The following is a 22,472-nucleotide window of genomic DNA, read 5'->3' on the forward strand; positions in this document are numbered from 1 at the left end:
GTAATGCGCGGATTGCAGGGAAAAGAGTTAAATCTCAACGGTGTTGCAGTCTATCACGTCTCGAAGAAGCCTATTCCATAGATTTACTACTTGATGGATTTTATTTTATTTTTTTTCGTGGAGTTGAAGGATTTCCCAACAATTTTGCAACCGTTTCCTCGCGTGTAGTTTGAAGAGTCTTTTCGGTAATGAATCACCATGCTTGAACGCAATATTCCAAAATGGGATAGACTAAAGAGTTATGCAAAGTGAGGATTGTATCCTTAGATTTATATTCAAAAGATCTGCCGATTAAGCCAATTACTATACTTGTTTTCTTTACGACCTCTGACCATTGTTGGCTAGATTTTAAGCTACTCGATATTGTCACTCCTAAATCAATTTCATTGTCAAAACTTTTAAGTTGGGTACCATTTAAAATATACTTTACTTTCTCGTTTCTATACCCAATGTGAAGCACTTTGCACTCATCTGAATTAAAACTCATTTGCCAGATTTGCCCCCACTCTGTCAATTTGTCTAGATTTTTCTGCATTTCTATGACTTGTTCGTTAGAGACTACAGAATTTGCTGTTTTGACGTCATCAGGAAACTTCGATATTACACTGGTAACGCACTCACCTATGTCGTTAATATAAATAAGGAAGAGAACAGGTCCTAAGACTGATCCCTGAGGCAGCCCTCTGGCTACGTTAGTCCACTTGGATGCTTTTCGATTTATTACTACTCTTTGTTTACGGTTATTTAGCCAGTTTTCATTCCATCGCAGCACGTCGCCTTGGATACCGCATGATTCTAATCTTATCAGTTAACGTTTGTCGGAGACTTTGTCGAAGGCTTTTTGAAAATGAAGATATATTATATCTACCGCTTTACTCTCGTCGTACTGGTTCAGAATATCATAGAAAAGGTCTAAGAGGTTCGTCAAACGAGCGTTTGTTGCGGAAGCCGTGTTGAGTATTTTTAAGTAAGGTGTTTTCTTCTAAGTGATTAACGAGTTTATCTCTTATTAGTGTTTCAAGCATTTTGCATACGACTGAGGTTAAGCTAATTAGCCGGTAATTACATAGTAAAAATTTACTGCCTTTTTTGAAAATCGGAGTTACGTTAGCAAGCTTCCATTTATCAGACTTTGTACCGGATTGCAAGGATTTATTGGACAATACGGTTAGTGGTTTAACAAATTCAGATTTCGTTTTTTTTAAGGTGCAGGGTGAGATCGTGTCAGGCCCGGTGACTTGCTAACTTTAAGTTTATCGATGCACTTTGACACGTCACTTTGTTATATTGATGCTGCTTAGGACGTCGTTGATAATGATGCTTCCCACTGCTGGATCAGATGGGAAGCTTGGTGCTTAGGACGCCAATTGATGATGATGCTTGCCACTGCTGGACCAGATGGGGAGCTTGGTGAATTGGTAGCATGGAGGACCGGTAGAGAGCTTGGTATTTCTGGTAGCTTGGAGGTCATGGGTAGTAAGATGATATAGTTGATGTGTGCGAGTAAAAGACACGTATGAGGAGAGTTCTTTTTGATTTAATAATAGGTAGAATGTACACACTTGATTCGGGATGAGGCAGATGATTATAACGTGACGATTGAGTGTTCTTTCTCTCTCTTAAGTGATATGAATTTCTGCATGTGATGATGACTAAGCAGCATCTCTGTGACTGAGCGGCCGAGACTGACTGCTCGTGACGGGGACTGACTGACTGACTGACTGACTGCCATGTGGGCTATATTTAACTGAGCTAAGTGGATCACGTTTTAGGTTTTGGGGTGAAGAAATGACCAATGAAATGGCAGGAAATGAGGTGAAAGGGCCAATGGGAAAGCTCGTTATTTTAGCCAATGACCAGGAAGGAAAGACTCAGATATGAACGAAGGTGTTTTCACTAAGGACTGGAAGTGGGTGTGAAATCCCGTGAGAGGTAGAGAAGGAGGAGAAAGATTAAAAATAGAATAGACTGGCTGGCCATGGGCATACGTGGGATGAATATATGAACACATCGTATGTGGGATGGGTATATATAAATGATGAATATACATATTGTTAAGACTGATACACTGATCACTGTGACACCCCACTAATTACATGACACCACTCGGATTTAGAGTGGTATTAAAATTCCCTGTTGCCTGTCGCTTAGCCATAACTTTATCCAGCCAATCACCTTTCCATCCATCCCGTGTGCCCTAACCTTTCTCAGGAGTCTCTGATGGGGTGCCTTGTCAAACGCTTTACTAAAGTTCAGATATAAGATGTCATAAATATCACCATTATCTGCTGCCTCGTACACTTTACTGTAAAAACTTAACAAGTTCAGGCAAGACTTCCCTTTCGTAAAGCCATGCTGTAACTGATTTATCAAGTTATGCTTGTCTAAATGCTACTATGGACTATTCCAGTCATCTACCAGTCTATTAGAAGACCAATTTCTTTCTCTCTTTAAACCTAACTTTATCAAGCTGGAATAAAAATCAAAGATAGGAAGAAAATCACGTTTTGTTATCCTTTTTCCTTCAAGAAAAAATAAATAAAAATAAATAAATAAATAAATAGATAAATAAATCAATGAATAAATAAATAAAATATAATAAACCAACTCCTGCTTCCACTAGTAACATGCGTACTTGTCTGTACGCTTTCATACATTTCTTTATATACAAATATTTCACCATATTCATAATTTGATTTTGTGCAGTTGTTACTTCTGAGTTAACAAAATTTTCCTTACAGATTGTGTTGCGCTAAAAGTGATTTATAGCATGAAAGGAAACACAGGCTCAGATCATCTCTGCCTGGCCCAAAATTCACGTATGTGAGCCCATCATATTAACTTCTGTGATGAGCAATGTGAACAAGTATTTCAGGATGTGTTTTTAGTATAAAAAGATGTGGTGGGAATAATGAGAGTGTACATAAGGTTTATAATTACTGTTAATCACTTGAGCAGGATAGTTCTTGTAGCTGTGAGAAAAGTGCAAGATGCCAGATGTGTGATTGAAATAGAAAAGCTGTTGAAGTATTTTGTTGTGTTAACATCGTCAATGGAGGCAATAGCATTAGTATTAATATACTAGTGTACTGACTATGATAGCAAAGTATGTAAACAATGTGTAACACTTTCCATATTTACAGGGACACCATCTACATTTTACAACAGACAGTTTAACAATCTGCAAGGAAGACCATCACAATACCATAGCAATTGATGCAAAGATCAGCATATTTTCTCTCTCCTAGGATGCTGTGATATTCTAATGGACATCTATGACATGCTTTGATCAGTATGAGAGCTAAGAGTTTTAAGGGGTTTGCATCAATAATATACCATCACAGTCTTTAAAGGATTAAGCACTGCATTTCTCATTTGAGAAACATTTTGTTAGCTTGTTAGCAGGAGCAACAAACTCTCACAGCCCTGTAAAGGAAGTTAATTTGTGGCAATGCATTTAATGCAATGAGTATCATCAAAGATTTGTTTAATATTGACCGGACATCTGATCTTGGTGAACATGGCAAAATTTTGAAACTTGGAACCATGCATACACGTTCATGAAGGGTTTGAAGTCAATAATGACCAATGATCTTTTTTTACTATACATAGTAGTATGAGTACTACACATAGTAATTATGAGGCAGATGATTCACAGTTTGTTGACATAATCTCAACTTAGGAATCAGATCATCCCTTGGCCACTTCAGAGTCTGACTTCGAATTTTAAGATACAGTGATAGCATGCCACTAGTTGTGGCATACAGCTGTTTATACGTATAAGCTCGTTGGACCTTAAAACGTTTTTAAAGTCATCATTATAAACAAATCTGAGGGTGAATCTGTTACAGTTAGACAGTAATAGTAAACTGTTTTGTTTTGAAAACTGAAAATAGAAGTTTGAATACTGCCTTTGGGGGGCTGTCTGTACCACATAAAAATGTTGAGGATCACTTTGTGGAAGTGAAGGCAAGGTTCTGTGGCTCCATGGAGAAAGTGCTCCTGAGGAAGAGTCTCCCAAACTTTGTTGTCCTTATTACATCATAATTTGTGACTCCCTTGCATTTGTATTCCAGGCACCTAACCAAAAGTATTAATTCCATATACATAAACTTAAGAATTTATTACACCCTCAAATGAAAAAAAAATATTAACAAGGCTCATTCTAAGGTTTGCTATTTTATTTTCTTTGTCTGCAATGTATTTTTGAAAGACTGCTGTTGCTTGTGTCCTATTGTGCTACAGCATGTGTTTTGTGCAAACTGTTGTTTTTTTTGTCAATTTCCTTGTTTATGAGGTCTTCTCCACTTTGCTATTCCATGTGCTGAATGCAAACTTTTTTCCTTGCTTATGATGTCTGCTCCACTTTGTTACCTCATGTGATGAATGCAAACTATTGTGTATCATAATATGATACACTGTGACAGTCAAGCGGAGCACACATCATAAGCTTGGTAATATTATTACCAAGCTTATGATGTGTGCTCCGCTTGACTGTTACAATGCATTGTAGATTTGCCCGTTTGTATATAGTATAATTTAGAGTAACTCTCTCTCTCTCTCTCTCTCTCTCTCTCTCTCTCTCTCTCTCTCTCTCTCTCTCTCTCTCTCTCTCTCTCTCTCTCTCTCTCTCTCTCTCTCTCTCTCTCTCTCTCTCTCATCATGTGATATCTGTCCCAACATTTGTTCCATTTGCTGCAAGACAAGAAATTTGTGTGAATTTCCTTAAAGGTAAAATACTATATGTAATTCTGCATGTTGTTTGCAGTGGCATAAATGTCTCGTAAATCTTTTTTGGGGTTACATATTCTTTTTGTTTCCTGCAGTTCTCACACAGTTTAATGCTAAAAGCTTTTGCTTTGTTTTGTTTGTCTTTCTATTTATTTGCTTGTATGCTACTGTAGATGTGTCATTATTGATGTGTTTCCTGTTAAGTGTTGTGGCATGTTCTGCATTAGCTGGTTTTTCCTGCTAAGCACAAGTGTCTTGGTATTGACATGTGGTATGTTTTCTTCTGCTGTGCATAACACTGACCCTTGGCATTGTCCAGTGCTACACATGCACTTTTTTAATATATAAATGTCTTGGTGGTGCCTGTGCTTTACATGTTTTCTCCAAGATAGTCATGACCTTTATGTAATCTTTTGTATAGTGTAACTAACTTTTTGAATTATCTCTTGCAATGCATTCATTACTGTGTCTGATAGACATTAGTTAAGTGTTGCCATGGTCTTTGCATGTAAAAGAATTATATTTTTGCTAACTTTTGTTTTTTATAGTAAAGCTTTTAGAAATCTTTCATTTAACTTTTGTTTTCTTAACTATTGCAGTATATTGCAGCAGTATGTTTGATATGTTTTGTATGTTGGTTGTATATATGTAATATATAGTATGGATATGAATAGAACTTGAATACCATACTCACTGTTATTTTTCCATGTGAAGGAAAAGCTGAAAACTATTTATGCATAAAATAACATTATCTAAGGGTGCGTCAACAGGAATTTTGGCAGTATTATGAATGCTTGAGTTACTCATAAACACGTAATTTCTAAAAACGTCCGTCAGAGGGCAGTACTGTCAACTGATCGAAACTTAGGTCAGGCTTCATGTTCCTTGCCTCTCTTTAGTTTCCTTGGGCAACCTCGTGTGTATATATATATATATATATATATATATTTTTTTTTTCAGAGTTTCTCCCATTTACCAGCGGGTCACAGCTTCCGACTTATACCAGGTACCTAATTACTGCTAGGTGAACAGGGGTTACACGGTAACGACTTCTGACCTGACCCGGGATTCAAACCCAGGCCCTTCCGAGTGTGAATCTGGCACCCTAACCACTGCGCTAACAGGTCGTATGTGTGTGTGTGTGTGTGTGTAGGAAAATATAATACATAAATTTACAAAAAAAAAAAGTGAGGATAGCCGTCAGTTTTCAACAATGGAAAACAGAATGTCATTGTTAATGTCTTTTAAGTGGGATAGCACAGAAATATAAATGCTAAAATGCCAATACAAACAATTCTCTCTCTCTCTCTCTCTCTCTCTCTCTCTCTCTCTCTCTCTCTCTCTCTCTCTCTCTCTCTCTCTCTCTCTCTCTCTCTCTCTCTCTCTCTCTCTCTCTCTCTTCTAATTATTCTTACTATTTCTTTCTTTCCTCTTGTAGTTACCCCCAATAGTCAAGACCCCTTTTCCCTCTTCCTAAACCCAAAGTCACTATTCATATCATCTATCGTACCCCTTCACGCTACTCCTTCACACACTCAGTTCCCTTTCCTGCACCTCTCGCTCTTTCAGGACCGGTACTAACCTGCACGGAGATGCCACAAGAGCAGATGCACAGCTGTGAGCGAGGGGAGATTAGTGAGGGTCTTTTGGTTGTCTTTTTTCCTGCGTTAAAGATTCTGGCAATTCTGTTGGTCTTGGTGAGCAGGGCGCTGTAGATTACGGCGAAGCAGAAGCCAAGACCAAACCTCTGAACGGTGCAGACCACTGTGGAGGGCTGCAGACACACACACACACACACACACACGAAAGAATGTATTAGTTATCACGCCCAAAGGTTGCTATGTAGATTACGTATTCAACTCATTCCGTCACGCACACACTTGCTCGCACGCACTTGCATAATTCATTCGCTCCACAGCACATTTACCTATTTACATTCTTAAAAAGTCCCTCTAACATCTAGGACTTCTACAACACTTACTCTCTAGTGTTTGGAGGTTTTATTTATCCTCACCCTGACAACTTAAACACACTTTCATTGTCATTTGTTATACTCATTCACTCATTCACTACTCGACTCACGTCCTATTTTAATGAGTAAAATGTAGCAACACGCAGCAAAATTAAGAGAGATATTTTTGTTTCTAATAATGATATGACTCGAGTGTCCAAACTGTTTTAAATGTCATACCAATAGTTGGTATCAGTGAAGGTGTCAGTGAAAATCTGTTCGAAGAAATTAAGGTATTTGTAAAAAAAAAAAAAAAAATCAAATTTTTATCTTTGGAGTTACTGATTAATTAGAGAGAGAGAGAGAGAGAGAGAGAGAGAGAGAGAGAGAGAGAGAGAGAGAGAGAGAGAGAGAGAGAGAGAGAGAGAGAGAGAGAGAGCACTCGCGCAAACACTAAAAAGAAGGTATGAATAGATAAGGAAAGTAACACACACACACACACACACACACACACACATACACACCTTGAGTACCAAGACGAAGGTGATGGCATAGCAGAGGAACACCCCGGAGAGCAGCACGAAGGACAGCTCCCTTCCCGAGGCTCTCACCACGGGCGTGTCGTGGTGCCTGATGAACACCCACACCACCATGCCCGTCACCACTACGCCCGCGGAGGAGAATGCCATTGCGCCTATCGCCCACCACGAGTCTGGCCGGATGTACACCTGGTGAGGAAGGATAAGTCTGTTGTTGACGTGATGTTGAGTTTTAGATTACAAAAGATTACGAAGGAAAACAGCAACCGACAAACAGCAGCCTATCTTTTGGCTTTCAAGTCTTACTACCTACAGGATAAAGATACAGAGGACTATGAAGCAATAGGGATGATATACGAGGATTGGCGTTGGGAGAAGGAGGAAGAGAACGAGGAGGAAGGGGAGGAGATCCTTGGGAAGAAGGTTTCGATGGAGGAGTTCTAGTGAAGGACTGCAGGAAAGAGAGACTGTTAATAAATTAGAGAAGTAGATGATGTGGGAGAAAGAGAAGAGGAGGAGTAGTAGGAAGGACAGGCCTTGAGAGAAAGGCTACGAGGAAGAGAAAGACTTGACTTACACTTCCAAGAAGTGTAAGTTAAGAGAGGAAGCAGGAAAATGGGGGAATTGAGAAGAAAAACAAACGGAGGTAAGATGTGAATCAGGAAGACGAAAGAAAGTGATGAATTAACACATCTTGTTGGTCAAAATGTCTAAGTAAACACAGAACGCAGCACGGAACGGGTAATGGACAGGTGTGAAGAAACAAGTGAGGGTGGAGGAGGAAAAAAATGATGAAGGGAGAGAGGTAACACACACACACACACACACACACACACACACACGTAGTGTAATGGTTAGCACGCTTGACTCACAACCAAGAAGGCCCGAGTTCGAATCCCGGGTTTGGCGAGCCAAATGGGCGAGCCCCTTAATGTGTAGCCTCTGTTCACCTAGCAGCAAGTAGGTACGGGATGTAACACGAGGGGATGTGACCACGCTGTCCCGGTGTGTGCTGTGTCAGTGGTCTCAGTCCTACCCAAATATCGGTCACTATGAGCTCTGAGCTCTTTCCGTAGGGGAACGGCTGGCTGGGTGACCAGCAGACGACAGTAGGTGAAACACACACACACACACAGAATATCCACCAGGCACCGAGAGGCTCTGGAGAAGTTTGGGAGGGGACTACTGCATCATCCACGTCTCATAAACATGCTGCCGCCCGACGCGCCTCGCCCGGTCCGTGCCACCAGACACCACAACAAAATAACGCCCCTGAAGGCGCCGCGCACGGACCGGTACAGACTCAGTGCGATTCCCACCATGGTGTGAGCTATCAATCAATAGTATTTCCCTCCTAGATTAGACTTACCTTTAGGATTAATGTTAAGTTTTTCCCCATCCCCTGTGTACATTTTCAGTTTGTAAACTGCCTAAATAATAAACCGTTTATTATTATTATTAATTTTATTTATTACACACACACAAAGAGACTTGCTTAGAGGAATGGCGTGTGTAGAGAACTTTGAGAGCATTGCTTTAACAAAAACTTAGTTAGATATGTCAGGAAAAGTATTTAATCCAGAGGTTAAGATAGATGGTTATACACTCTTCTATAAAGATATGAAAAACAGAAGAGGAGGAGGCGTCGCATTATACGTTAGGGACACATTACATTGTTATTAACAGTGGTTATTAAAACAGGGTTACAGGGTTACTAACAATAGAATAAAGAAAAATAGCAAAACAGAATCGATACGGGTAAATATTAAGGAAGTATCACAGTCTGTAGTAATGGGAGTACTACTGACTGTACAGTACAAAGGAAATTAACACCTTACTGTGGCAGGAAATAAATAGAGCAGGCAGGTACAGTCAGATACGTGTGGTGGGAGATTTTAATTTTAGGAATATCGACTGGAGCCTGATAGTGGGTAGAGGAATTTCTTAAGGTAATTTAAGAAATTTTTTTTAAACAGGTAGTCGTAGAACCCACAAGGGGGAAAAGTATTCTAGATTTAATTCTTACTAACAGGGAGGAAGCAGTCATGCAGGTAGAGGTTCGAGGACAGCTAGGTAACAGTGACCATTGGGAAATTAGCTACAATTTAAAATGGGAAGATTCTTTTAGAAGCAAAAACACTAGTAAAATACCTGGCTTTAGGAGAGCAAATTTTGAGGAATTAAAAAGATACCTCCAAGGAGTTGATTGGCAACGGATGCAGGGTGAGGTCATGTCCGGGACGGAGTTGAGAGAGATAAGGCAGGATGAGAGAGGTGAGGTGAGGCGTGAGGATGTAGGACAAAAGGAGGGAAGATATGTCCGGAAGAGAGGAGAAAGAGATGGGGAGATAGATGTGAGTATGTTGGAAAGTCAGGTCATGCTGAAATGGGAGAGGTGAGATCGAGGCGAGTAGCTGAGGGAGTGGAGAGGATGGAAGGGGCCGAGATGAGGGGATTATGTGAAGTAAATGCAGATGGGTTGTAAAAATATTTCGAGATAAATTGCATACAGGTCAGGTAGTAAATATCCCGTATAGAGCAATAAGATCACAAGAAAATTACCCTAAATGGATGACTGCTAGGCTAAAACATTATGTAGGGCGGAAGAGAAGTATATATAAGAGATTAAGGGTAGGAAAAGAAGTTTTAAGGCCACAATATAATGATGAATTAGTTAGAACAGCCAGAATGTTAACGAGGAAAGCTAAGGGCAATTATGAATTAAAGGTAGCCAGCCAGTCGAAGACGGAACACAAGGGATTTTATCAAGTTTACATGACGAAGAATAAGGATACTATAGGTTCACTAAAGACAGCAAATGGGCAGCTGGTTAGTTCTGGGGAGGAGATTAGTAAAATTATGAATGAATATTTTTTAACTGTCTTCACCCAGGAAAACATGCAGGATATGCCAAATAGTGAACAGATGTTTAAAGAAGATGAGAATGAGAAACTGACAAATATTTATATAACAAAGGAGATAGTGGAACAGGAGATAGATAAGCTAAAAAATTTCAAGACCCCAGAACCAGGTGAAATATATTCCAGAGTACTTAAGGAATGCAAAGAGGTTACTAGTGATCCGTTTGTTTCTATCTTTAGGATATCACTTGAGTCAGTAATGTGGAGGCAGGCTAATGTATTACCCATGTTTAAGAAAGGAGATAAAACTTTAACGTCTAATTATAAACCTGTCAACTTAACTTCAGTTGTGGGTAAAATATTAGAGTCAATAATAGCGAGGAACATTTGGACAAACATAACTTGATAAATCAATCACAGCATGGCTTCACGAAGGGGAAATCTTGCCTGACATACTTTTTAACATTTGACAGTAAAGTGAACGAGGCAGTAGATAATGGTGATAGTTATGACATCGCATATCTAGACTTTAGTAAAGCATTTGACAAGGTACCCAATCAAATGCTCCTGAGAAAGGTTAAGGATGGATAAGGTCACGGCTAAGAGACAGACGACAAAGAGCTGTAATAAACGGCTCTAAATCTGAGTGGGGTCATGTAAGTAGTGGGGTGCCACAGGATCAGTATTAGGGCCATTGTTGTTTTTAATATATATCAATGGTTTGGATAATGAAATTAGTAGTGATGTTAGTAAATTTCCGGATGACACAAAGTTAAGTAGATTAATTAGGTCAGAATCGGATGCCATCGCCTTGCAGGCAAATTTAGATTGGATGAATGAATGCACGGACAGATGGCAAATGCAATTTAATATCAACAAATGTAAAGTAGTTAGCTTAGGTAGAAGAAACCCACACAGTAGGTACACATTAAACAACGAAACTCTGGTAGGAAGAGGAACTCTCTTCCTCCACACAAAACTACGAGCAACTGATAACACACACACCCTTAACTCAAAAATTTCAAAATTATCATGGTGACTAAACCAGCCTCGGAGTCCCCATCTGGGGAGGGGACCATAAATGTCCCCAGGTCGGACTGCCTTTCTGTCGACGACCCTAAGTGCCTTGACACCCCCCTCAACTTTTTCTTCATTAACTTCTGCAACATTCGCGGTCTAAGATCTAATTTTCAATCTGTAGAACACCACCTCTCCTCTTCTAAACCTCATCTTCTTTTCCTCACTGAAACTCAGTTGTCTGAAGCAACTGACAGTAGCCACTTTTCTGTTCCCTCCTACTTTCTCTATCCTCATTTTCGATCCAAAGCTGGATGTTGCGTTTATATGCGCAATGACTTAACCTGCTCTCTGTATACCTCTCTGTATACAGCATATATATATATATATATATATATATATATATATATATATATATATATATATATATATATATATATATATATATATATATATATATATATATATATATATATATATATGCTGTATACCTCTCACCTAACTCCTCTTACTATAAGAAATTCTTTGACTTCTTAACTTCCAAAGTGGAGCACATACTGACCATCTTCCCTTTTGCAGAGATCTCCATTCTTGGAGACTTCATTGTTCACCACCAGCTTTGGCTTTCCCCTCCCTTCCCTGACCATCCTGGTGAACTAGCCTATAACTTTGCTATCCTTCAAGAACTAGAAAAATTGTGCAACACCCTACTCGTATTCCTGACCGTTTGGAGATACGCCCAACATTCTTGACTTTTTCCTAACCTCTAATCTTGCTTATGCTGTCACCCTTTCTTCTCTGTTGGGCTCCTCCGATCACAATCTCATATCTTTATCTTGTCCTATCGCTCTAATCCCTCCTCAGGATCCCCTTAAGCGAGGGTGCCTCTGGCGTTTTGCCTCTGCCAGTTGGGGGGACTTGAGGAGGTATTTTGCTGATTTTCCATGGAATGACTAGTGCTTCCGTGTCAGAGACCCGTCTTTGTGTGCTGACCGCATAACATAGGTGATAGTGTCTGGCATGGAAACGCACATTCCTCACTCTTTTTCTTGACCTAAACCTTCCAAACCTTTGTTTAAAACAGCTTGTTTTCGTGCTATACATGATAGAGAGGTGGCCCACAAAAGGTACTTAAGCCTTCCATCACCAGAATCTCATGCACTTTATATTTCTGCCCGGAACCATACCAAGTCTGTTCTCCAACTAGCCAAAAACTCCTTCATTAACAGAAAGTGTCAAAACCTTTCAAGATCTAACTCCCACTCGTGACTTCTGGCATCTATCCAAAAATATTTCCAATAACTTTGCTTCTTCTTCTTTCCCTCCTTTATTTCAACCAGATGGCACCACTGCTATAACATCTATTTCTAAAGCTGAACTCTAAACTTCTAAAGCTGAACGCTCAAACCTTTGCTAAAAACTCTACCTTGGTCGGTTCTGGGCTTGTTCCTCCCTCTTCTCCACCCTCTGACTACTTCATGTTACCTATTAAAATTCTTCGCAATGATGTTTTCCATGCCCTCGCTGGCCTAAACGCTTGCAAGGCTTATGAACCAGATGGGATCCCTCTTATTGTTCTCCGAAAGTTTGCCTCCGTGCTTGCACCTTGCCTAGTCAAACTCTTTCAGCTCTGTCTGTCAACATCTACCTTTCCTTCTTGCTGGAAGTTTGCCTAGGTTCAGCCTGTTCCTAAAAAGGGTGACCGTTCTGATCCCTCAAATGACCGTCCTATTGCTTTAATTTCCTGCCTATCTAAAGTTTTTGAATCTGTCCTCATCAGGAAGATTCCTAAACATCTATTACTTCACAATCTTCTATCTGATCGCCAATATGAGTTCCGTCAAGGCCGCTCTACTGGTGATCTTCTGGCTTTCCTTACTGAGTCTTGGTCATCCTCTTTTAGAGATTTTGGTGAAACTTTTGCTGTTGCCTTGGACATATCAAAAGCTTTTGATAGAGTCTGGCACAAAGCTTTGATTTCCAAACTACCCTCCTACGGCTTCTATCCTTCTCTCTCTAACTTCAAATCAAGTTTCCTTTCTGACCGTTCTATTGCTGCTGTGGTAGACGGTCACTGTTTTTCTCCTAAATCTATTAAGAGTGGTGTTTCTAAAGGTTTTGTCCTGTCACCCACTCTCTTCTTATTATTCAATAATGATCTTCTAAACCAAACTTGTTGTCTTATCCATTCCTACGCTGATGATACCACCCTTCAGTTTTCCACGTCCTTTATTTTGTATTTTTTTTTTTTTTTATGTAAGAAGGACACTGGCCAAGGGCAACAAAAATCAATAAAAAAAAATCCCCACTGAAATGCCAGTCCCATAAAAGGGTCAAGGCAGTGGTCAAAAATTGGTGGATAAGTGTCTTGAAACCTCCCTCTTGAAGGAATTCAAGTCATAGGAAGGTGGAAATACAGAAACAGGCAGGGAGTTCCAGAGTTTACCAGAGAAAGGGATGAATGATTGAGAATACTGGTTAACTCTTGCGTTAGAGAGGTGGACAGAATAGGGGTGAGAGAAAGAAGAAAGTCTTGTGCAGCGAGGCCTTGGAAGAAGGGGAGGCATGCAGTTAGCAACATCAGAAGAGCAGTTAGCATGAAAATAGCGGTAGAAGACAGCTATATATGCAACATTGCAGCGGTGAGAGAGAGGCTGAAGACAGTCAGTTAGAGGAGAGGAGTTGATGAGACGAAAAGCTTTTGATTCCACCCTGTCTAGAAAAGCAGTATCAGTGGAAGCCCCCCAGGCATATGAAGCGTACTCCATACATGGACGGATAAGGCCCTTGTACAGAGTTAGCAGCTGGGGGGGTGAGAAAAACTGGCGGAGACGTCTCAGAACACCTAACTTCATAGAAGCTGTTTTAGCTAGAGATGAGATGTAAAGTTTCCAGTTCAGATTATAAGTAAAGGACAGACCGAGGATGTTCAGTGTAGAAGAGATAGACACTTGAGTGTCATTGAAGAAGAGGGGATAGTTGTCTGGAAGGTTGTGTCGAATTGATAGATGGAGGAATTGAGTTTTTGAGGCATTGAACAATACGAAGTTTGCTCTGTCCCAATCAGAAATTTTAGAAAGATCAGAAGTCAGGCGTTCTGTGGCTTCCCTGTGTGCTATGTTTACCTCCTGAAGGGTTGGACGTCTATGAAAAGACGGGGAAAAGTGCAGGGTGGTATCATCAGCTTAGGAGTGGATAGGACAAGAAGTTTGGTTTCGGAGATCATTAATGAATAATAAGAAGAGAGTTGGGGACAGGACAGAACCCTGAGGAACACCATAGTTAATAGATTTTGGAGAAGAACAGTGACCGTCTACCACAGCAGCAATAGAACGGTCAGAAAGGAAACTTGAGATGAAGTTACAGAGAGAAGGATAGAAACCGTAGGAGGGTAGTTTGGAAATCAAAGCTTTGTGCCAGACTCTATCAAAAGCTTTTGATATATCCAAGGCAACAGCAAAAGTTTCACCAAAATCTCTAAAAGAGGATGACCAAGACTCAGTAAGGAAAGCCAGAAGATCACCAGTAGAGCGGCCTTGACGGAACCCATACTGGCGATCAGATTGAACGTTGTGAAGTGATAGATGTTTAAGAATCTTCCTGTTGAGGATAGACTCAAAAACTTTAGATAGGCAGGAAATTAAAGCAATAGGACGGTAGTTTGAGGGATTAGAACGGTCACCCTTTTTAGGAACAGGTTGAATGTAGGCAAACTTCCAGGAAGAAGGAAAGGTAGATGTTGACAGACAGAGCTGAAAGAGTTTGACTAGGCAAGGTGCAAGCACGGAGGCACAGTTTCGTAGAATAATAGGAGGGACCCCATCAGGTCCATAAGCCTTCCGAGGGTTTAAGCCAGCGAGAGCATGGAAAACATCATTGCGAAGAATTTTAATACGTGGCATGAAGTCGTCAGAGGGTGGAGGAGAAGGAGGAACAAGCCCAGAATTGTCCAAGGTAGAGTGTTTAGCAAAGGTTTGAGCAAAGAGTTCATCTTTAGAAATAGATGTGATAGCAGTGGTGCCATCTGGTTGAAGTAGAGGAGGGAAAGAAGAAGAAGCAAAGTTATTGGAGATATTTTTGGCTAGATGCCAGAAATCACGAGGGGAGTTAGATCTTGAAAGGTTTTGACATTTTCTGTTAATGAAGGAGTTTTTGGCTAGTTTGAAAACAAACTTGGCATGGTTCCGGGCAGAAATATAAAGTGCATGAGATTCTGGTGATGGAAGGCTTAAGTACTTTTTGTGCGCCACCTCTCTATCATGTATAGCACGAGAACAAGCTGTGTTAAACCAAGGTTTAAAAGGTTTAGGACGAGAAAAAGAGTGAGGAATGTACGCCTCCATGCCAGACACTATCACCTCTGTTATGCGCTCAGCACACAAAGACGGATCTCTGACACGGAAGCAGTAGTCATTCCAAGGAGAATCAGCAAAATACCTCTTCAGGTCCCCCCAACTGGCAGAGGCAAAACGCCAGAGGCACCTTCGCTTAGGGGGATCCTGAGGAGGGATTGGAGTGATAGGACAAGATAAAGATATGAGATTGTGATCGGAGGAGCCCAACGGAGAAGAAAGAGTGACAGCATAAGCAGAAAGATTATAGGTCAGGAAAAGGTCAAGAATGTTGGGCGTATCTCCAAGACGGTCAGGAATGCGAGTAGGGTGTTGCACCAATTGCTCTAGGTCATGGAGGATAGCAAAGTTGTAGGCTAGTTCACCAGGATGGTCAGTGAAGGGAGAGGAAAGCCAAAGCTGGTGGTGAACATTGAAATCTCCAAGAATGGAGATCTCTGCAAAAGGGAAGAGGGTCAGAATGTGCTCCACTTTGGAAGTTAAGTAGTCAAAGAATTTCTTATAGTCAGAGGAGTTAGGAGAGAGGACAGATAAATTTAGTATGAGAGTGACTCTCTAGTCGTAGCCAGATGGTGGAAAACTCGGAAGATTCAAGAGCGTGGGCACGAGAGCAGGTTAAGTCATTGTGCACATAAACGCAGCATCCAGCTTTGGATAAAAAATGAGGATAGAGAAAGTAGGAGGAAACAGAAAAGGGGCTACTGTCAGTTGCCTCAGACACCTGAGTTTCAGTGAGGAAAAGAAGATAAGGTTTAGAAGAGGAGATCTTAGACCGCGAATGTTGCAGAAGTTAATGAAGAAAAAGTTGAGGGGGGTGTCAAGACACTTAGGGTCGTAGACAGAAAGGCAGTCCGACCTGGGGACATTTATGGTCCCCTCCCCAGATGGGGACTCCGAGGCTGGTGTAGGAGTCGCCATGATGATTTAAAAATTTTTGAGTGAAGAGTGTGTGTGTTATTAGGTGATTGTAGTTTTGTGTGGAGGAAGAGAGAGAGAGAGAGAGAGAGAGAGAGAGAGAGAGACGCCAATCTAAGTACAGCAACATATATTTCTGAGGAAATTAATATGTACTTTCCTTCCTCACTGCCGGCGGATCAGTGAAAGGCAGTGGATGAAGGCTATTGACAAGGCAGGAGGATGTAGGCACCAGCGTGTTCTGCACCAGGTGAAGGAGGGAAAGCATACACACACACACACAAGAGGAAGAGGAGTATGAAGAGGTAGGTGACCAGGCGTATCAATCTCCACATAGAGGGGCGGAAAGAGATGAGATGATATGAGATCAGGAAAAGAAAGGGCGGAGATGATTCAGGAACACAGACGTAAAATGTAAAAAAAAAAAAGAGAGAAGGAGAGAAGGTAAGAGCAATGAGAGGAAGTGAAGAGGCAGAAAGGATGGTAGGAAGAGAAGAGGTGAGGACAAAGGAAGAAAATAAAAGTGAGGACAAGCTGGAAGGCACGAGACAGTGAAAGGGCAAACAAAGTTAGAATGTGTTGCCGGTGCACTGGTCTCTTCGCTGCCAGAATTTGAGTAAAGTAAATATACAAGTACTTCGAAATCAAAATATCATTGTCAAAAACGTGTAACTGTAATAACTCATGAAAGGAAGAGGGACTGTACTATTACAAATAAAAGTGAAAAAAAAAAGGATCAGACGGAATGCTAGAAAAGTAAGTAACAACTTTGTGTGTACCAATGAAATAAAAGTGAAAAGAGCACCAGGTCAGAATAAAGTTAGAAATAATAAAAGGTGTGTGTGTGTGTGTGTGTGTGTGTGTGTGTGTGTGTGTGTGTGTGTGTGTGTGTGTCTGTGTGTGTGTGTGTGTGTGTGTGTGTGTGTGTGTGTGTGTGTGTGTGTGTGTGTGTGTGTGTGTGTTGTGTCACCTGCCGAAACAATAGTTACTCCCAGTGAAATCTAAAGCAATGTTCAGGGGGTGCTGTGAACTTATCATTAAACCCAGCTATGACTTCACTGAACGTTTCCCTTTGTGTCTCATAATACAAGGGGGCAGTCACAGCCTGCCCTCTACAGACAACTCTCTTTCTCCACACAAAACTACAAACACCTAATAATACACACACCCTTCACTGAAAAATTTTAAAATCATCTTGACGACTCCTACACCAGACTCGGAGTCCCCATCTGGGGAGGGTACCATAAATGTCCCAAGGTCGGACTGCCTTTCTGTCGACGACCCTAAGTGTCTTGCAACCCCCTCAACTTTTTCTTCGTTAACTTCTGCAACATTCGCAGTCTAATATCTAATTTTCAATCTGTAGAACACCACCTCTCCTCTTCTAAACCTCATCTTTTTTCCCCACTGAAACTCAGGTGTCTGAGGCAACTGACAGTAGCCCCTTTTCTGTTCCCTCCTACTTTCTCTATCCTCATTTTCGATCCAAATCTGGATGCTGTGTTTATGTGCACAGTGACTTAACCTGTTGTCGTGCCCACGCTCTTGATTCTTCCGAGTTTTCCACCATCTGGCTACGACTACAGAGTCACTCTCAAACTAAATTTATCTGTGCTGTATACCTCTCACCTAACTCTTTTGACTATAAGAAATTCTTTGACTACTTAACTTCCAAAGTGGAGCACATTCTGACCCTTTTCCCTTTTACAGAGATCTCCATTCTTGGAGACTTCAATGTTCACCACCAGATTTGGCTTTCCTCTCCCTACACTGACCATCCTGGTGAACTAGCCTACAACTTTGCTATCCTCCACGACCTAGAGCAATTGGTGCAACACCCTACTCGTATTCCTGACCGTCTTGGAGATACACCCAACATTCTTGACCTTTTCATGACCTCTAATCCTCCTGCTTATGCTGTCACCCTTTCTTCTCCGTTGGGCTCCTCCGATCAAAATCTCATATCTTTATCTTGTCCTATCGCTCCAATCCCTCCTCAGGATCCCCCTAAGCGAAGGTGCCTCTGGTGTGTTGCCTCTGCTAGTTGGGGGGACCTGAGGAGGTATTTTGTTGATTTTCCTTGGTATGACTACTGCTTCCGTGTCAGAGACCTGTCTTTGTGTGCTGAGCGCATAACAGAGGTGATAGTGTCTGGAATGGAGGCGTACATTCCTAACTCATTTTCTCGTCCTAAACCTTCTAAACCTTGGTTTAACACAGCTTGTTCTCGTGCTATAGATGATAAAAAGGTGCCCCACAAATGGTACTTAAGCCTTCCATCACCAGAACCTCATGTACTTTATATTTTTTCCCGGAACCATGCCAAGTTTGTTTTCAAACTAGCCAAAAACTCCTTCATTAACAGAAAGTGTCAAAACCTTTCAAGACCTAACTCCCCTCATGACTTCTGGCATATAGCCAAAAAATATCTCCAATAACTTTGCTTCTTCTTTCTCTCCTCTGTTTCAACCAGAAGGCACCACTGCTATCACATTTATTTCTAAAGCTGAACTCTTCGCTCAAACCTTTGCTAAAAACTCTACCTTGGACGATTCTGGGCTTGTTTCTCCCTCTCCTCCACCCTCTGACTACTTCATGCTACCTATTAAAATTCTTCGCAATGATGTTTTCCATGCCCTCGCTGGCCTAAATCCTCCGAAAGCTTATGGACCTGATATGGTCCCTTCTATTGTTCTCCAAAACTGTGCCTCTGTGCTTGTACCTTGCCTAGTCAATGTCTTTCAGCTCTGTCTCTCAACATCTACCTTTCCTTCTTGCTGGAAGTTTGCCAACATTCAACCTGTTCCTAAAAAGAGTGACCGTTCTAATCCCTCAAACTACCGTCCTATTGCTTTAATTTCCTGCCTATCTAAAGTTTTTCAATCTATCCTCAACAGGAAGATTCTTAAACATCTACCACTTAACTACCTTCTATCTGATCGCCAGTATGGGTTCCGTCAAGGCCACTCTACTGGTGATCATCTGGCTTTCCTTACTGAGTCTTGGTCATCCTCTTTTAGAGATTTTAGTGAAACTTATGCTGTTGCCTTGAACATATCAAAAGCTTTTGATAGAGTCTGGCACAAAGCTTTGATCTCCAAACTACCCTCCTACGGCTTCTATCCTTCTCTCTGTAACTTCATCTCAAGTTTCCTTTCTGACTGTTCTATTTCTACTGTGGTAGACGGTCCTGTACTGTGGTAGACGGTTCTGTCCTGTCACCCACTCTCTTCTTATTATTTATTAATGAACTTCTAAACCAAACTTCTTGTCCTATTCACTCTTACGCTGATGATACCACCCTGCACTTTTCCACGTCTTTTCATAGACGTCCAACCCTTCAGGAGGTAAACATTTCACGGAGGGAATCCACAGAACGCTTGACTTCTGATCTTTCTAAAATTTCTGATTGCGGCAAAGCAAACTTGGTATTGTTCAATGCCTCATAAAACTCAATTCCTCCATCTATCAACTCGACACAACCTTCCAGACAACTATCCCCTCTTCTTCAATGACACTCAACTGTCCCCCTCTTCTACACAGAACATCCTCGGTCTGTCCTTTACTTATAATCTGAACTGGAAACTTCACATCTCATCTCTAGCTAAAACAGCTTCTATGAAGGTAGGTGTTCTGAGACGTCTCCGCCAGTTTTTCTCACTCCCCCAGCTGCTAACTCTGTACAAGGGCTTTATCCGTCCATGTATGGAGTATGCTTCATATGTCTGTGGGGGTTCCACTTATACTGCTCTTCTAGACAGGGTGGAATCAAAAGCTTTTCGTCTCATCAACTCCTCTCCTCTAACTGACTGTCTTCAGCATCTCTCTCACCGCTGCAATGTTGCATCTTTAGCTGTCTTCTACCTTTTTTTCATGCTAACTGCTCCTCTAATCTTGCTAACTGTATGCCTCGTGTCCTCCCGCGGCCTCGCTGCACAAGACTTTCTTCTTTCTCTCACCCCTATTCTGTCCACCACTCTAACGCAAGAGTTAACCAGTATTCTCAATCATTCATCCCTTTCTCTGGTAAACTCTGGAACTCCCTGCCTGCTTCTGTATTTCCACCTTCCTATAACTTGAATTTCTTCAAGAGGGAGGTTTCATGACACTTTTTCATCAATTTTTGTCCACTGCTTTGACCCTTTTATGAGACTGGCATTTCAGTGGGCATTTTTTTTTATTGGATTTTTGTTGCCCTTGGCTAGTGTCCTTCCTACATAAAAAAAAAAGAAAAGAAAAAAAGAACAATCACTTACGCCTCCACATTTTACTCCACGAGGCGCGCCCTTGTCCCCTGCTGTGACTTAACGCCGCCTCTGACCGCCGGTCGAGCACGTTAACTGCGAGTGAGGTCAAGCCTCAAGCCTTTGTCTGTAGCTGGGCTCGTCTCCTTCCTTGTCGTCTGCCGCTGGGCTCCCTTGAGACAAGAGCCCCCTACCGGGACCTGAGGTCGCGGGCGGCCCATTCTCACCCAGTCGCCGTCCTGCCAGACTCAGGCAAGGACGTACGGCTGCTAGCTGCTTCACTTGATATATTTGTATTTTTTATTGCATTAATATAGTGCAGCTGATTTACTACATTGTTTCCGTGGCACCACCTCTACAGACTACTACAAACTACTTTTCTTAGTACATGTGTGTGTGTGCGTGTGTGTTATCACATGCAGCATATTCATGCATACAAGACAAAAAACTGAAAGAAAAGAAAATATGCTATAACTCAGCAATAAAACCACCGCCAACGCCAACACCGCCAGCTCACCTCCGGAATAGGGTTACACCGCAGATGGTCGGCGTCAGGCAGCGCCCCCCATGCACAGTTGAGGCACTGCGTCTCGTCCCGCGGGTTCACGATCTGGGTGACAATAACGTCTTTCTGATTATTGCATTGAACAAGGAAAAACAAAACAATTAACTCATCAAATAACAAACTACGTAACTACTAATTAATTATTTACCTACCTAGCTGACTGACTGACTGATTAACAAACAAACTGGCTGACTGGTTAACTAACTAGCTAAACAAAAAAAGTAAGCAAACAGACAGACTGACTAACTAACTAGCTGGCTGTCTAACTAATCGACCGACTAACTGGCTAACAAATAAACAAAACAAACAAAAGCATCTAACAAACTAGATAAATAACTAAACAAAAAACTCAATACAATTGTCTTAACCTGCATCCCTTTAAATCTTTCACATTTGCTTGCTTTGCTTAACTTTAGGGTACGAAAATAAAACGAAAGTGGATAATTAAACTTACCGACAAATAACTGAAACGAATGGAAGAAGCAGAAAAAAAAAATGACGATGATGATGATGATAATGATGGTGCGATTTAAACAGTGGGTGCTAACCATGGGTGGAAGTTATCGCAATAAATCATCGATAACAATATCAGGTTATCGGTTATCTGATAATTATTTTTACCCGCGTTATCGATTCATTGGTATCGCCGATACTTTTGGTTCAAAATGGTGATAATCGATAATTTTTAGTTTTTGGAGCAAGAGCTTGTTAAAGTTTTAAACTTTCAAAATCAAATGTACATAGTTATTTTATTTTCATAAGTGAAGAGACAGGTTAAACTTGATTCTGAATTTTTTTCTAATATTTTTCTAAGTTCTTTATGATAAAGATAAAAATAAAGATTTGGATTTATTGATTTTTATTTAAAATATCGTTATCGTTAGTATCGGAATTTTTGGGTTTATCGATTTATCGGTTACCGGTTATTGAGCGATAAATGTATCGCCAAATATCGATTCTTATCGATTATCCCGATAAGGTTATCGTCATCGATTTATGGGTTATCTTGATAATATTTTTCGTTATCGCGCCCACTCACTCACTCACTCACTCACTCAATGTGCTCTTCTGTACCAAGTTCCTTCTCTTTATATTAAGATATACTGGAGATGAAACAGAGTAATAAAAAAACTTCGATTATTCAATTAATTGCGGCTAACAAGTGGATGGTTGACCCTTTGTTACCTTATCGAGGAGGAGGAGGAGGAGGAAAGTTCAGGAAAGGAATAGGGCTAGTATATGATCAGGAAAAAGAAAAAAAAGGAGAAATAGGAAAACACCAACAATAATCCGGAAG

At 41.0% G+C, this 22,472-nt stretch overlaps 1 protein-coding gene across 2 annotated transcripts in view; it reads right to left on the reverse strand.

Moving 5' to 3' along the window:
• The window catches only part of LOC135115175 (metabotropic glutamate receptor-like), a 171,678-nt gene that overhangs the window by 44,960 nt on the left and 104,246 nt on the right, over nucleotides 1-22,472 (reverse strand). For both annotated transcript variants that reach the window (XM_064031670.1, XM_064031672.1), the window contains exons 10-12: nucleotides 21,128-21,220; nucleotides 7,207-7,410; nucleotides 6,314-6,505 (exon numbers count right to left, since the gene is read on the reverse strand). In XM_064031670.1, the coding sequence (XP_063887740.1) occupies nucleotides 6,314-6,505; nucleotides 7,207-7,410; nucleotides 21,128-21,220 (489 nt within the window). The remainder of the gene's footprint in view (nucleotides 1-6,313; nucleotides 6,506-7,206; nucleotides 7,411-21,127; nucleotides 21,221-22,472) is intronic.

This window comes from Scylla paramamosain, chromosome 29 (assembly GCF_035594125.1).
Source record: "Scylla paramamosain isolate STU-SP2022 chromosome 29, ASM3559412v1, whole genome shotgun sequence".
In the NCBI taxonomy this organism is placed as follows: domain Eukaryota; kingdom Metazoa; phylum Arthropoda; class Malacostraca; order Decapoda; family Portunidae; genus Scylla; species Scylla paramamosain.